The following is a 17,645-nucleotide window of genomic DNA, read 5'->3' on the forward strand; positions in this document are numbered from 1 at the left end:
CATTTTTTTTAGGAGAAACTGTTTACTAAGTTTCAATTTGGTTGGACTTCAACTTTATCAAAAACTACCTTAACCAATAACTTTAACCTGAAAGGGGACAGACGCACGAACGAACGAACGAACGAACGAATGGACGGACGGACGGACGGACGGACAGACGAATGGACGAAAGGACGAACGAACAGACGAACAGACCAGAAATCATAAATGCCACTCTTCTCTCGTCGATAGGGGATGAAAAAAACTCAGGTTTACCTTGATCACATAAAGTTCCACCCCAGTTTAAATCACAAAAGCATTGCCATGGTGATCCGTTACATGATCCGTGCTTACATCCGGGATATGGAATACATAGGTCACAAAGTTCACCTTGCCATCCATAGGCACACCTATAAAAGAAAAAGGAAGAGTTTCGCGATGTTTCACATGCTATACATACTGGACTAAATGCACACACAATTTTGGGAGGAGGATGGTGTTTTTTTTTAATGGAATATAAAAAATAATGATATTCCTTTGGTTTAGATTTTTTTATACCAGAATGTTTTGGGTTTTTTTTGGGTTTTTTTTTGCATGTTCTTGTAAGAAACTTTGATATATTGCATTTAGTTCCTATTCATATTTCTTATTTATTTATCTTTATTCAAAAAGTTACATATGTATAAAAGTTATGTTTATCATCTAGACATAAAATGGCGCCATGTGTGTATGAACGAAAGTAAATCATCACAAAAGAAAATACATTAATTTCAACCTTTTTTTTTTTACAAAACGTCATATTTTCGATTGAAAGGTCATGTTTAAACACTACAAATTATCCAAGTTAACTACAAATGATGAACTACAGATCAGAAAGTCGCTCTTCTGTTAAAATGAATATGTAAAATCGGAATGATGTCTTTTGTTAACATAATATACAGACAAATTTATTAAAGCCACACTATACGGTAATTAATTTTAGGTAGTAGACTTTCACGCTTAGATCGTACACGCTCCAACAAACTTTCACACGGGAAAATGTTGCTTAAATACTATGCTGTTGTTTATCTATGGCAGAAAATGATAAATCATAAATATCAACAGGTATACAAATGACAGTCGTATACTCATTTCAATGTAAAATTAAGCAATTATTATTGTCTTCACCCCCCAAAATAATAATTATATCAATAGCTTGACACTTCTTTCAAACTATTATACAAATTTAATTATGTGTATCACTCCTTTAATTAATCATACCTTTCTGCATAATAAATTGCATAAAAAAATAATAATTATGTAGGCCTTCTGCTTGACTTTTATAGCGATATCCCAATTCACAACAAATGATCATAAGCATTTATAAAGCAATAATATTAAACGAAAGGAAGTTTAAATCAATTATGAATGCAAAAAATCTACATAATTTCTTTTAGGTAGTATAAGAGGCTTCCGCCATAATAGCAGAAAACAATAGGTGTAATTTTCCCGCCATAATAGCAGAAAACAATAGGTGTAATTTTCAATTTCCTATCAGCAAATATCGATGCAGAAATGAAATTTACTAATAAAAATTATCATTTCTATGAACGGATTTGTTGGATTTCATTTTACGATTACTTATAATTGTTTATAAAGGAAAAGTACTTTTGCCCGATTTAAAAAAAAAATAACATATAAAGGGGAGGTTACTCTAAAATTGTATAATTAAAATTTACTGTTCCCCAATCAGTTGCAAAATAAAGGTTCCCTTTTATAAAACTGAGCATGGAACTGAGATAATGATTTCGTTTTCGTTAATTTTTTTCGTTCAATTTTTTTTTATATATAAATCTATGGTTGCAACTCAAGTAAGGCAAAGTTGACTTCCAACGCTAGATTTTAGTTTAGATTGCCTCTTTTACTTTTTTTTTATTTGTTCTCTATGTATTAAAGAACTTTTTTCAAGTCAGGAAAATAGCCATTGTTATATTATAGTTTGTTTCTTTGTGTGTTACATTTTAATGTTGTGTTCCTATTGTGTCGTTGTTCTGCACTTACGTTTGATGCGTTTCCCTCCGTTTTAGTTTGTAACCCGGATTTGTTTTTTTCTCAATCGATTTATGAGTTTCGAACAGCGGTATACTACTGTTGCCTTTATTTTACAATAGAACGTTCATTTGCGATGACAAGATACCTAGAAATGTTTCCCCAATGCAATGTTCAGAGGGTGAGTGAACTTGAGGTACCTTCACCAACTTTCAGTTTTGAGGACAAACGAGCAAGGGGTGTTTACCCAACATTATGTTCTGAGCGCGAAAGATATAGAAATGTTTCGCAATGCTCGTTTCTGAGAATGAGAAATTTAGAGGTGCCGGCCCAACGTTAGGTTCCAGACGAGAGACATAGAGATGCCTTTCGAACGCAACAGATTCGGTGTAACAACTGTTTAAATGTATTGTTTTCATTTTTTTTTATTCTTATGAAGTTGATCCTCATATCTCTCAGGAGAGGATTGAATCAAATTCAAATGTTTGATGATTCAGATTTTTCCTTTTAGATGTGGATGGTCAACAAGATTGCTAGGGTAAGCGTAGAAGAAATGTTCAAACTGATGAGAACTGAATTCATTTTGAAATAAGAATTAGAAAATATAGATCTTATTTTGCTTAATGGTCGGTGAGTTGCTAATTAATTTATTGCTGTCAACTGCGCACTATATTTGCCTTTTTTAACTTTATTTTAAATCGAGCGGCACTGACGATATATGAAAGTCTTACATACATAATTTTAAACTGGTATCTATGATGAGATAATTGACGTGTACCATATACAGATGTAGCACCAGTCGCCTTACGATGAGCGAAAACCCGTATATATAATGTATTTAGAGATTATCGTTGGTTATATCAACGAGATTGATTTTCTCGCTTGAGCCGGTAACGGCGAAAGCGAGAAAAGCAATCGAGTTGAGATGACCAATGATAATCTATTTATCGCTATTCTACCTATGACGACGTTGTCAATTTCATGTCAATTTCATTAGCAACGTCACGTGGCTCCTTAGTTTCTAGCGATAATTTTCCATCTCAAGCGAGTAGCATGATATGAAAAATTATCACAAAAAAAGATCAAAGGAAAGATGCACAAAATAGCGATAATGCAAAATATTTCATATAATAACAAATGTTTTCCAAACAAAATATTTTGAAGGCATTTATGGTTTGATTTTCAAACCATTTGTTGAAAGACAAGAAATGTATTTATTACATTTGTTCTCAATATGTTTTGTTTTCCCTACTAGTGCATTTGATATGGTCATATACTTATTACTCTAATTTGATTGATAATATATTGCAATTTTCAGTACAAAAAAGCAGAAAATGAGAATGCTTCAAAGCTAAAATAATTTCAACAACTGTTGATTCTATAGGAACCATGCAGATTACAATCAAACACTAAATAAAGTCTCACATGAAATAAGTAAACACTAATTTGAAAGTGCATTACACTAGTTCGATTGGTGCTACATGCAAGAAATGCTTTCACTTCCGGAGTAGAAGCTGATGAGAAGTATGTCCTTAGTAATTATTATTGGTGTATTTATAAGAAGTCAACTAGTTTATATATGTTTTGAAAATACATAGATAGGGGATTTTTGTAGAAAGTAGCACCGACATCTAAAAAAACTCATCATAGATATCAGGATTTAATTTTGTATTTACGCGCGTTTAGTCAACAAAAGACCCATCAGTGAAGCTCGAATAAAAAAAAATGAAAGCCTAAATAAAGTACGAAGTTGAAGAACATTGAGGACCAAACATTTCTAAAAGTTTCGCCAAATACAGGTAAGGTAATCTATTCCTGAGGTAGAAAATCCTTAGTATTTCAAAAAATTCAAAGTTTAGTAAACATTTAATTTATAATTATGATTATGTCAATGATAATCCATGTCATCACAGAAGTGCTGACTATTGGGCTGGTGATACACTCGGGGAATAAAAACTCCACCAGCAGTGGCATCAACCCAGTGCTTTTTAATACTCATCATAGATACCAGGATTTAATTTTGCATTTACATCAAAAGAATCACAAGTGACGCTCGAATAAAAAAATATGAAAGTCTAAATAAAGTACGAAGTTGAAGAGCATTCAGGACAAAAAATTCCTAAAAGTTTTGCCAAATACAGCATATATTGTTTATTGTTGTCTTTTTTAATTTATTTTATAGTGTGTCGTCTCCCATAAATCTTAGTAATTGGCCATGGATAAAATAATGTAGTATATGTTATGATTGTGTTGTATATCTGTATGCATAAAGTGAGACGTAAATAAAACATTGAATTAAATTGATTCCTTTTGGTGTCACAATTTTAATTTTCCAAGTTAATGTTTAGCATTATCCATATTCCTTGAAAACGTTTAATGTTTGTAAAGGAGATCATAAAATGAAAGTTTGATTTTAACAGAGCTGCGTTCATTAAATACTCGTTGCATTCAATGCATCTCACATATATAGGTAATAATAATATAAGCATTCAGGTGTCAAATTAGCATAAAGAAGCCTGGGAAAGGTCAGAAAATGGCTTATGGAATGTATTACCATATGGATATGAATATATTATTTTACTAACACGAACAACACACAGAGTGAGATGTCTTTGCTTTCAATAGCAGTGAACTGCATCCATTAACCACAATATATTAATTGTTCAGATTTTATAAACATGTCATCTTTTATCAGTAGTAAATTATAATTTTCATATTTTTTCCATCAGGTGTCATACTCGTCATTTTTGACATATAACAGGATTGAAAATTATAACAGTAAACTTTAAACAAGATTTTTACTTGAATATTTTCATATCTTCCTTTAAATATGCACAACATTGATGAAAACCTTTGATAAAAACAAATGACATCGAATATCAGCATTTGAATAAATCTAGAATTGTCCGCAAAGACTAGTACCCCAAATAAAGTTAAGCTGTTGAGTGGTAGCAGATTGAAATTCAATTGAAACAAAGCAAGTTTGAGATTGGTTCATTTTATAAAATCATTTGTTGAAATATGGTTTCCGGTAATTCAAACTTCCAGAATCATACTGACTCAGAAACAAAGTCTGGGGTTTGTTAACAGTAAATTCTTCCGTTAGAATACCACTTGTCTACACCACAAGCAAAATACGAAAATACATTTAACAGTATAAATCATTGCAGAAACAAATGACCTAACCCACGTTGACTGGAACTATCCTAAGTCCCCTATAAACCTTCAGGTAGTTATAGATACATATGATACATATGTCAGTGCGCAAGACACGTTTACTGTAATGTTAAATCTGGAAGACTTTTAAGTTTGGTCATCAGTTAAAATTTAACTTTGAACTAGCTTCAGTACTCTTAGATCAATAAATTGTGTCTTTCGGTATTTTGTTGGTGCTTGGTACCAACTAGATACGTAAACAGATATAAGATGTGGTAGGAGAACCAATGAGCCATCTCTCCACTGACGTCTCAATTAGTAAAAAGTAATCCATTATAGGTCAAAGTACGTCCTTCAATACGGAGCGTCTGTTCCCTTTTTAAGCCGATTTACCATAGCTGTATTTGACCAAACCTTTCGGAAGTTTTGTTACTCAATGATCTTCAAATTCGTTCTTTATTTGGCCTTTTCATTTATATTCTTATTCCAGCATCAAAGATTAGTCTTTTGTACTGTTGACTGCTGTATCCCTAATTTTGATATTTGCACCTATCATGTCTGTATGTTTAATTCACACATCGTTGTCAATATAATAGAATTTGATGCGACTGTCATACTTGTAATTGAGATGTTAAGCTAGCTATTTTCTACATAAGAACTGAAAATGCCTGTACCAAGTCAAGCATATTACAGTTGTTATCAATTCGTTTGATGTGCTTTGGATTTTGACTTTGACATTTGATTAGGGACTTTCCTTTTTGCATTTTCCTCGGAGTTCCATATTTTTGCTTTTTTTGAAGACCAATCGCAAGAGCGTGTCTGGCGTACAAAATTTGTATCTATGATGAATTTATTTCCGATGGATTATTAAACATTTTATTATGTTGTGTTGTTACACCAAAGTTACTGTTTTTAAAAATAGTATTAGCTTCGCCAAATTATTTATGTTACTGTCCCATCACAGAATAAATTGAGATTGGAAATGTGGAAAATATCAAAAAGACAACGAACATAGAGCAGACAACAGCCGGAGGCCACTAATGGGTCTTCTTGGGATTGAAAAATTACCGCACGCGGAAGTGGTCGTCAGCTGGCCGCTAAATACAATTGTGTAATAATTCAGTGAAGTCTGTTATCGATGTGGTTGTCTTTGGTTGTTGTTTCCAACAACTATTTTTCGCTGATTGATGACTATATTTTACTACCGTGTGACACGGGTGCTCCGTTGCGGAGGAATTTACGAAGAATAGAATTGATGTAGAATAAATCGTAACTTTTGTGTACTTTTTCCATTACTTTAAATTTTGTCATCATGGCGCTTTTATTAACTCACTATTTACCGTTTGTTTCTGGCTCATTATGGAAGGCTTACAGTGACCTGTTTTGAACACATCTTTGTCCTTAGGTTTTTAATGGATACATTTGCATTGGAAAATCATAATATCAAACTCTACTTATACTAATAAAAACACTTAAAACAAATATTTTGGAGAAAAAAAATATTCAAGATTGATAAGCATCAGAATCAAACAGAATACTCTAAACCATCTTTTTGCATGGAGAACTGTTCCTGTTCAGTCTGTTGATCAGTTATTTACACTCTCAATTATTAACCTTGAATTATCTAAGTCATATTTATATATTCAATGATGGATGATTTTTCTTGTTATAAATCAGCAAATATTTCATCTAAATGACATCAATTGGTATACTTCCACAAAATAATGATAAACAATGAAAAAGATGCGACATTTCGATTTTTAAAACAAAGATTTATTGATAATTAAAAAGTTCAGCTATACAGAGAACCAGTTTTTTCCAGAGTATTCCGACATGATCTAGAAAAAGAATTCAAGAAGAGAGTAATTTAAGTTCTCTATGACAAGTGAATGGTTTTAAACGGATATTCCCTTTCATGGCTTCTGTAGTTTTTGTTATTTATTTCTAATCGAAAAAAAGCTGTTGTATAATGTTGTATAATGTTGTATAAAGCTGTTGTATAATTGCCAATGAGGCAACTCTTCAAAAAGAACAAATGTCAAAGAAATCAACAACTATAGATCACCATATGGCCTTCGAGAAAACTCACGGCCTTATTGATTTACTAAGCAATGAACCAAAAACAAATATATAACACAGCAACAAACGACAACCACTGAATTACAGTCTTTAGACTCGGGAAAGGCACATACATAATATGGCGGTGTTCAACATGTTAATGGGCGCCCAAACCTCCCCAATATTGGACAGTAGTGTTACAGTACAACATAAGAACAAACTATAAAATCAGTTGAAAAAGCCTAACTCATTAGATGGATACAAATAGAAATACACCTAACAAAACTACAAGGTGGACGTGATTGGGTACTTGTACATCCCAACAACAAAGACACATACTACTTAGTATCATAAATAATTGGTCGATTTGATAATTACTATTTTGACTTAAGGTGGTTCGCGGGTCTAAATCAAAATTTTATTTTAATATAAGATTTCGCTATATTTTTCTACAATTGAACTTTATCTTATACTTGATAGAAAAATAAAATAAAAAGATGGGGTCACCGTTCATTTACGCTCACAATCTGCCTTCGAACGAAGCATACATTTGTGTAAAGTTACTTTTTTCTGTTGAGCTAATAGGAGAAAAAACGGTAATATCGAAATAAAAAAAGAACTAAATTACAGAAATCGCTCAAATTTTTCAAAAGATTAGTTTAAGTAAATCTTGTCTGAAAATAATAATAAAAAATAATGGTCACCGATGAGTTAAAAAAGATATTTCAATTTTAATGCCAAAAAATGGCATTTTTGCAGCAAAGGGAGATAATTTGGAGCTTTTTCAATGATATTTACATTTTAAAAGTCATCTGGGGCCAACACAAAATATTTTCGTTGAATGATTTTTGTACCATATGATACAGAAATAATAAATAAAGGTAATAAATAAAATTCGTAATGAAAAATAACTGTTTAATTTTTTTCAGAATTTTTTTATACCCGCGAGCCTCCTTAAGGCTTGAAATATTCATGTTATTCTTTACAAAATAACAGAATATTTATTTGAATTAAGTGCTCAATTTTACTATTGTTTAATACCTACCTGCATTCTCCAGGAGTGTCGCAGGACCCGTGACTGCAACCTGTTTTACATATAGCTGAAAAAGTATTTATGTTTTATTAAGATACAATTTTATACGAATATAAAAAAAAAGTGTTATTGCGCATGAAAGTCAACCAAGTTTATCATCGGGTAGGAATCATTAACATTTTATGCTAAGTCTGTAAAATCAGACAATTTGTCTATTGAGTGTCATTTTTATTTTATTGTTTGCCATGATTGGAATTCCAGAAAAAAACTCACATAATTTAATTGTTTCAGGAGGGACTGGAAATTCCATTTAAAATTACTCAAATCAGTATTAGTCCGCATAGCAGGACTAAAACACCTATACAAGCATTTTTAATGCAATTGCATAGCAAGTTTTGATTAACTTAAGTTTAACAGTACAAAAGGTATGCACCTGACATGAAGCAGGAATGAGGGACTGCCCTCCGTGCTAACTTTATCCCCATGAGAATACAAACCTTTATCATATTCCGATCCCATCCAGCCCTCCATACAAACTTTATCACCATATAAGAATACAAACTTTTATTACATTCCGATCCCAACTTACCCTCCATACAATTATATCCCCATGAGAATAAAAACCTTTATCACATTCTGTTCCCATCAAGCCTTAAATACAAACTTTATCCCAATGAGAATAGTAACTTTTATCACATTCGGATCCCATCCTGCCCTCCATACAAACGTAATCCCCATGAGAATACGAACCGTTATCACATTCCGATCCCATCCAGCCTTCATGCAAACTTTATCCCTATGTTAATACAAACCTTTATCACATTCCGATCCCATCCAGCCAGCCATAAAACTGTATCCCCATGAGAATACAAACCTTTATCACATTCCGATCCCATCCAGCCCTCCATACACACTTTGTCACCATGAGAATACAAACCTTTATCACATTCCGATCCCATCCAGCCCTCCATACACACTTTGTCACCATGAGAATCACACTTGTAATGTCCAAATGTATCATTTCGTGGTCGACAGAACTTTGTACACGTTGTATTATAATAATGTAAATCACAAACCACCCGTATTCTATAGATAAGACTAGCTGTAGGACCATTGTGTGTCCGTGTATACCAGTCTGGTCCTGGCAGTAATATACCAGAGTAGGATGCACGTTCGATAATCTGTCCATCATCTGTCAGAAAATAGAATGATAGAAAAGTGAGATGCACATCTAACAAATTGGCCTTCAACTGAGAGATTATAGAAAGAATAAAAAAACGCACTTTCGATAATTTGACCATCATGCATCGGTCAGAAAATAAAAAGATAAAAGTAGAAAACACGATTGATGATTTGGCCATAATCTGTCAGAAAAATAGAATGCATTTTCGATAATTTCGCCATCATCTGTCATAAAATAGAAAGAAAAAGTGAGATGCCCGTTTACAAATTTGCCGACTATCATTCATTAAAAAGGGCTAAAAGAATGAAAGATAAGCCAATTTTAAAACTGACACGGAGGGAGTTATGGAAGAAAACATTTTTTTTTTAACAGGAAAATATATATTAATAAACGTGTTGTCTTGATAATTTTATAACCTTGAACTTTCCACGAACCCCATGCCAGTTGTGAAACAGAATTTAGTTTTAATATATCCAGCTTTAAATTTATTCAAAGATCTGCCAAGTGCGTCGTCATGACAAAACGTAATAACTATACGATTTTGTTCTTCTGATTAATGAAAATTAAAATTACCACTGCTAAAGAGGGAACACTTCATTCATAATTTTGGAAGATAAAATGGATATGTCAATGTTAGTTACAAGTGATGATGTTCATCATATAAAAATCTGACATTTATAACATTACAAAAATGATGGCGTACAACATGATCATTGATAACTTTAGTTTTATCTGGCAAATCATTGTTTACATTAATGGTATTAAAGTGATTAATTCTTGTACTGGATATTTGCTTAGCGCTTATTTTTATTTACAAACGGAAATAATATTGATATAATCACATTCTTGAATTCAAGAATTTAATATAAAACGGCGATCTATTGGAATTGTTAAATTTTATTTATTTTGAAGGAACGTATTAAGTTAAAAATAGAAGATGCAAGGTATCCATCCGATGAGACAGGAAACCAACACCATTAAAAAGACATCCGTTAGTTTATACGGTGCGCGCAATGCCATCCCTGACATTTGCGCGCAAAAGACATTTTCGCGCAGCTTTTGATTACAATCAAGCGCATTTATTTTCCGCAAAGTTAATGATTTATAGTCATATTTATTATGAAAACTAACAAATTATAGTTATTTATTATAATTTTATATCATTTATATTTATATCACCTTTTGTTACATGAGTAACCTGTAAGATAAATGTGCGCAGAAATGTAATCAAAAGCTGCGCACAAACGTAAAAATGTTTAATCCGAAAATGCTTGCAAACGTAGTGCGCTCAGTTTAACGGACGAGTAATGCCTCCTTTAACATGTTTAAATATGAAATCAAATTTCAACATCGCTTCGCATTGCCCTCCTACTATTTTCTTAATTTCAAGACAAGCTTTGACATTATTACGTTTATAAAATTACATGGTTTTGTAAAATCCTTACAATTTCCAATGTCTGAAATTGATCGTATGGCGATCATAGAATACACAAATATTGAAAATTATAGCATTATTTTGTGATTCAATCGTAATAAAAACACTTCAGCTTCGCTGCATACTCCCGCGACAGTGTGATATGGAAAATTATTTATACATGTGGAGTATGTAGTATTACAACAACATCGCAATCATCTTGGTTAAATATACAATGTACACGTATTTCTGTTTTTTTGTTTGTATCCCTTTGAGACACAATACGTTAAATCTCCTTATGTAATTAAGAAATAATTCATGGGGGCTTGAATATATCGTTATTTTACCACGGGTTGGCCCTTTATGACAAATATTTTACCCTGAGCGATAGCGAGGGGTAAAATATCGGCATAAAGGGACAACCCGTGGTAAAATTTAGATATATTCAAGCCCCCATGAATTATTTCGATTCTGATAAGACAAATATAGCAATTGTTTTGGTTCAAAGCGCACTAGATGGAGGCAAATATTTGCCGTTCCCATAAATTAACCCACTTTAAGATTGGCGGTAAAGAACGGAGCAAACAGATTTAGTGACATGCTCAAACTATTTACAATAATATATTTAGATAGATTTGGATGAATTTTAATGATAATTTACTTATATATCTTCTATGTATATAAAAAAGGGCTTATACCACATTTTAGTATTGTTTGTTTACGTTTCATTCTGGTGATGATTTTCGGTATCAGAAGCGTGTATTTTCCCGAAAAATGCTTAAACTATTACGTTATCATTCTATGACGTCGTGTACTCCATCCATAAACAATCATATGACGTGGGAGTACAATCAGAACAGCCCAACCAATATATTCATATTTTACCACGGGTGTGTACTCAAAGCGTTTGAAGGACGTCATGTTAGAATGTACGATATATACTGGATAACTCGAAATAAATTTCTGAGAGTGCAAATTATATCTACGATCTACACTTGAGTGTTTTAAACGGTATCTGGGTAAATGAATAAAACAAACAATTGAATCAATAATTTATATATTTCTTTGGCAACGAATTTACTACATGCATAGTAGAGGGTGTGGTGGGGTTTACAAAAAAGAGAATAATGGGACAACAAATAAACAATTTTATAAACTGAAATAGGCCAAAAGTAAAGAATAGAGAAAAATTGCAACTAAAATATAAAGTTGGCAAATTAAACAAAATAAAAAAGAACAGAAAATGGGCATAAAGAGTTAAAGAACCCACCCCAAAATAAAGACAACAGAAAAACGATATAGAGAGTTAAAGACCCCACCCAAAATTAAGACAACAGAAAAAGGCATAAAAAGTTAAAGACCCATCTCAAAATAAAGACAACAGAAAAAGGACATAAAGAGTTAAAGACCCACCCGAAAATAAAGACAACAGAAAAAGGGCACAAAGAATTAAAGACGCCTCCCAAAATAAAATCCAGACCCATAGTACGATAGCGTAAAAATTGTGAGAAGATTGCTAGAAGAAATGTCTGAAATGTTGTTATGATGTAATCTAGAGAACATTATCGACAGTTTATATTTTTAACCAGCTGTATAAGATAAGTTATTATATATATCATGAAATGTAAAAACATATACATAGATATGTTCTCTCGTAATGATCCAAAATTTTCAAAATAAACTAATGCCTTCGATGCAGGATTTTCCGGTATTGATGAAGAGTCATTGGTGGCCCTTCGGCTATTTTCTGTTATGTGGTCGGGTTGTTGACTCTTTGACACAATCCCTATTTCAATTTCGATTTTAATGCTTTATAACACTGGACATATTTTTTTCAAATCAAACGTTGGAAAATTATTTTTTGTCCTCCAAATTCGAACATACTTGCAACGAGACAATTCATAAAAAGGGAATTTAAACAGCAAAAAACTAAAGCTCTGGACAGTATAAAATCCGGTATATGTGAGCAAACCCTGCTTCGCAAACGACACCCATCATATTTTTAAAAAGTGATGTGATCTAACAGATTTCTGATGCATACAAAATTATCTTATTAGGATGATTGATAAGTGTTTTATTTTCCTTTTAGACATAAATGCACATAAATGCATGCAATAGAAACACGAGTACAGGTAAAAACTCACGTAAAAGTGTGTCGTGATCCCAGGCTTCCAATGTTAAACTGTAAGTCAACTAAAACGAGAGAAAACAATAAAATATCAACACAAAAATGTACTCATAAAAAAAAATCAGTCCCAATGAAATTATGGAGTATTCATTCAAAATCAAAGACTTAGATATGAGAAGATGTGGTATGAGTGCCAATAAAACGACTCTCCATCCAAGTAACAATTTGTAAAGAGTAATCCATTATTGGTCAAAGTACTGTCTTCAACACAGAGCCTTCAAGTTGGCTTACACCTAACATCAAGATATAATGTGCCTCAAAATGACTAGTGTAAATCAATACAAACAGGAAAACCAGCGGCCTTATCCATATAAAAAATGAGAAACACTAATAAACCACATCAACAAACGTCAACCACTGTTCAGCAGGTTCCTGACTTGGGACAGGTGCAAACAAATGCAGTGAGTATACTGTTTATTTGTTCTTTGTTCTTCGATATACTGCTAAACAACAGGCTTCAGTGGACAGATGGGTATTGGAGTGTTTAAATATCAAATCAATATTATAACGTTAAGTGTTAGGCTAACATTTCGTGCATCTTTTTGAACTGAGTTGTGTTTACTATATAGATCCTATACTGAAACCTGAAATATTTCGTTTGTTCTACTTTCACAATCTTTCATAGTGACAGTATAAATACAAATTATTTGGTCGAAATGTAGTTCGGGAATACAGGTCTACGGTATTATTAAATCAATAACCGACATAATAGGAAAATTAGAAAAAAATGTTAGAAAAAAAAAGAGACACATTTTATAAAAATTGAAAACAACACGATTTAAATTTCATGCGTTGAAAGCGCTTATCTGGACCTTAATCAGAAACATTCAATAACACAACAATATTGGGGTTACATTTTTAAACATAGATTGTCAACAATATGGTGATCCCATTTTTTTAACATAGATTGTTCACAATATTGTGATCCTATTTTATTAGCATAGATTTCCAATAATCTTGTAATCCACTTAAGGTTGTACCTAACACTGCAGGGAGATAACTCTGTAAAATCAGCTAAACGTTTTAATTACGTTGTGTTGTTAATGGAATATTAAGATTCTGAATGATCAAAATTAGTATTTCTCAAACTGCTATATAACCAGTGTAAATTTTCTGATAAAACGGTTGGTTCAAATTTTTTGATTTTTTGATATTTTTATCAATGGGTCAAAGTAAATACTATTTCAAAATTTTATGAAAATAAAACGAGCCAAATTCTTTTTAGAGAAGGTGTTGGGTACCACCTTAAACCAACTTCCTTATATAAAGATCTTCACTATTTTTTGCATCATAATAACAATTCATTCTTAACACATTTGTTTTTAAAGCTTATAGTATTGTAAATATATAGAATAAGTCATAACATATACAACTATATCAGATATTTAATGATTTATCAAACAATAAATCAGGGAGAAAATCCATGTAAATTCAACTGTAATGGCCTTTTGAATGGTTGTAATACCAAGAGAACATTGTTACAGTTCTAATTGAATGTAACATATGGTCACGAATAATAGATTGAAATTTCACAGATTTTTGTCGTTATGTATTTGCAAATATTAGAGTATAGAGTTAAGAGTAGAAAATAATTGAACAAATAAATTATTGAATGGATGTACTAGCATGAACTGGTCATTGAATATAACAGCTGACGGTATTTATGTTTCTTTATTTTCATACAGTAAACTTTAAAAAGTTCTTTAACAATTGTTTCAATAGAGTTCGACGGGATATATGTCAATTACCTACGTACAATTGATTCCGGTGACAAAATATCACAGCTACGTTTAGGACATAGTTATTCGTTTAGGACATTGTTGTTCGTTTAGGACATTGTTGTTCGTTTAGGACATTGTTATTCGTTTAGGACATTGTTATTCAGACTTGGCGCAGATAATTTTTGCTAGTCATGAGCAACATGACGGGTTCCACTAGTGGAACAGGATCTCTTTACCCTCCCATTTATATTTCCACTGATCTGCACTGATAACCACACTATAAATGTAAAATGTCAGATCAGAATATGTTTACTTTGCAACCGTGCGAGACAATATGTTCTTTTAGCATATCTAATCAAGTTAGATGCATCAATATATCAAACCAAAACATTTTGTGTACTCTGCATCTATGAATGTAAATGAGACAGTCAACAGACTGAAAGTATATGCAAAGATGAATAGGCTATAAAAAAGTCTAAATATCAAGGTTTATTATAAAAACTAGCTATAAAGGGAAGTTCGGGTAATATTTCTTCATACACGAATAACTACGATTTCTCTGGCATAGTCCTGCTTTTGTACAAGCACATTTGAATGAGAGATATGGGTTGCACCATATAAACTTTACTGACCGCTTCAGGGACCGTGCAATATTTATCTTGCAGGTAGGACCATTGCGAACCCATAGTAGGACAAACACATTTTGCATCCACTTTATGCAAAGGGTCACCACTTTGTTCCCCATGTGTGACCATAGGACATGAAAGATTTATTCAAACTATAAAAATTTAATAAAATATCCAATTTGTACAAATTTCAAAAAACCCTATTTAAACAAAATAAAAGGAATATTTTAAATTAAGGGACAATAACTCTTAGACTAGTAAACTGTTGAAGACCTGTTGGTGACCTTCTGCTGTTGTCTGTTCTATGGTCGGGTTGTTGTCTCTTTGACACATTCCCTATTTCCATTCTCAATTTTAATTTTATGATTATCAATAATGGTCTTTTTAATATAACTACAGAGCATGTCTATATTTCAAATATACAATGTCACTTTATCAATTCTACTTTTCAAGGAAGAAATTATAGTCTTTTTAAATTAAAGGCAGATGTTTTTGACTTTGATGCAGCTTTTTTTACCTTCATATTAAATCATAGAATTTGACAGTTAAAAACCAAACTATCAAATAACCTGGCATTCTGTAAGATCAATATAAAATTGAGAAAGCTGTAGAGTTTTATAAAAATCCCAGTTGATTTGGAAGCGTTGTATCAAATTTCAAAGATGACGATCTTGATTAAGCCTAAACTGAAAGTTTTAGCTTCTTTTTGTTTACACTTATTAATGAAATCCATGACAGCAATACACCAAACTACCAAACAACCGGGCATTCTTTAAGATCAATATATAAAGGAGATAGCTGTAGAGTTATATGAAAGTCCAAGTTGATTTGAAAATTTTTAGAATTTTTTTTTAAAGTGACTATCTGCATGTAATTAGTCTGAGCAGTTTTTATTGTAATAGGACACATACTTTTTTTTCTGCTTTTAAGTCATATATAGGACATTGAGTTTTTATAGTACAAATCGGTATTCAGGACATTAACTTTTTTTTGGTCATAATCAGAATTTGCACCAGTCCCACCTGCCTGATAAATATTGCACGGTCCCTAACCTTCAACTTCTTTTATTAAAGGGCACGAACTGTTAAACTCATGTTCATCGATTAAAGGGCATGAACTGTTAAATTCATGTTCATCGATTAAAGGGCATGAACTGTTAAACTCATGTTCATCGATTAAAGGGCATGAACTGTTAAACTCATGTTCATCGATTAAAGGGCATGAACTGTTAAACTCATGTTCATCGGTTTGTCACAATTCTCCTATTTGACTTATAATATACAAGAACGTATATTAAAAAAAAAGTCTAAAATCAATTAGCGATGCATAAACTTTAAATTATATATCAGTGTGTTCGTGTGTATTTGAGTCTAGACGGTAATTAACCATCGAGGTGACCTTCCGAAGATTGCCGACGGTTATATAATCCGATATAAACATAAACATAGATACAATAGATAGCGAACTCGTCCAATTGGAATTTTCTAGCTCTGTTTGATTTCATATTATAGGTTAAAACAATAAGTTGATAATCATTTTTAATACCTGTATAAAAATTTCTAGTTAAACTTGGGAACCATTAAAAGTACCAACACGAATTGAAAATGAATGGGATGTTTGATACATTTTCAAGATTTCAAACTGGTGTGAAGTAGGTCTAGACCTTCCTCCTTTTTTCCACCACCTTATGAAACCTCCGGAAAATTTCTAACTTTAATTTGTACAAAATTGGTTCATTTTGAAAATCATGATCAATATTGAATTATTGTTCAATGCATTAAACAATTTAATGTTTTAACGAGATAAGACATTTTAAACAATTTTGTACACACAATTTCAATTTTCTGAAAACATTGTCAATCTTTGCAAAAGTTTAGTATCAAAGCTTCATAATAATACTTATATATAAAACAATGTTGTTTGCTTCGGCCCATCGACAACTATTTGAAGCATAGTTATGACTAAATATATACTCATAGTACTGAAACGTCCATTTGAAATATAAAACGTACATTAACAAATATTTGAAGCATATTGCTGACAACAAATTCCTACTTATACTTGAACGTCCATTTGCAAATACTTGAAGTGTATCCAGAACGACAAAAAAAAATCATACTTATTCGATGAAACGGTTCGCTTAACGTCCATTGAGAAATATTTGAAGCATATTGTTGACAATAAATTCATACTAATACTTTAACTTCCATTGTCAAATATTTGAAGTATATTCAGGACGACAAATTCATACTTATTCGA

General features: G+C 31.9%; 1 protein-coding gene across 2 annotated transcripts in view; it reads right to left on the reverse strand.

Annotated features, from left to right (window-relative positions):
• Window positions 1-17,645, reverse strand: part of LOC139515754 (protein jagged-1-like) — a 59,351-nt gene that overhangs the window by 27,015 nt on the left and 14,691 nt on the right. The window contains exons 2-5 of one of the 2 annotated variants that reach the window (XM_071305435.1): window positions 12,996-13,044; window positions 9,192-9,446; window positions 8,267-8,321; window positions 256-389 (exon numbers count right to left, since the gene is read on the reverse strand). In XM_071305435.1, coding sequence (XP_071161536.1) covers window positions 256-389; window positions 8,267-8,321; window positions 9,192-9,446; window positions 12,996-13,044 — 493 coding nt within the window. The other variant, XM_071305436.1, reaches the window with a different exon arrangement.

Source organism: Mytilus edulis, chromosome 3 (genome assembly GCF_963676685.1).
Source record: "Mytilus edulis chromosome 3, xbMytEdul2.2, whole genome shotgun sequence".
NCBI classification, from domain to species: Eukaryota; Metazoa; Mollusca; class Bivalvia; order Mytilida; family Mytilidae; genus Mytilus; species Mytilus edulis.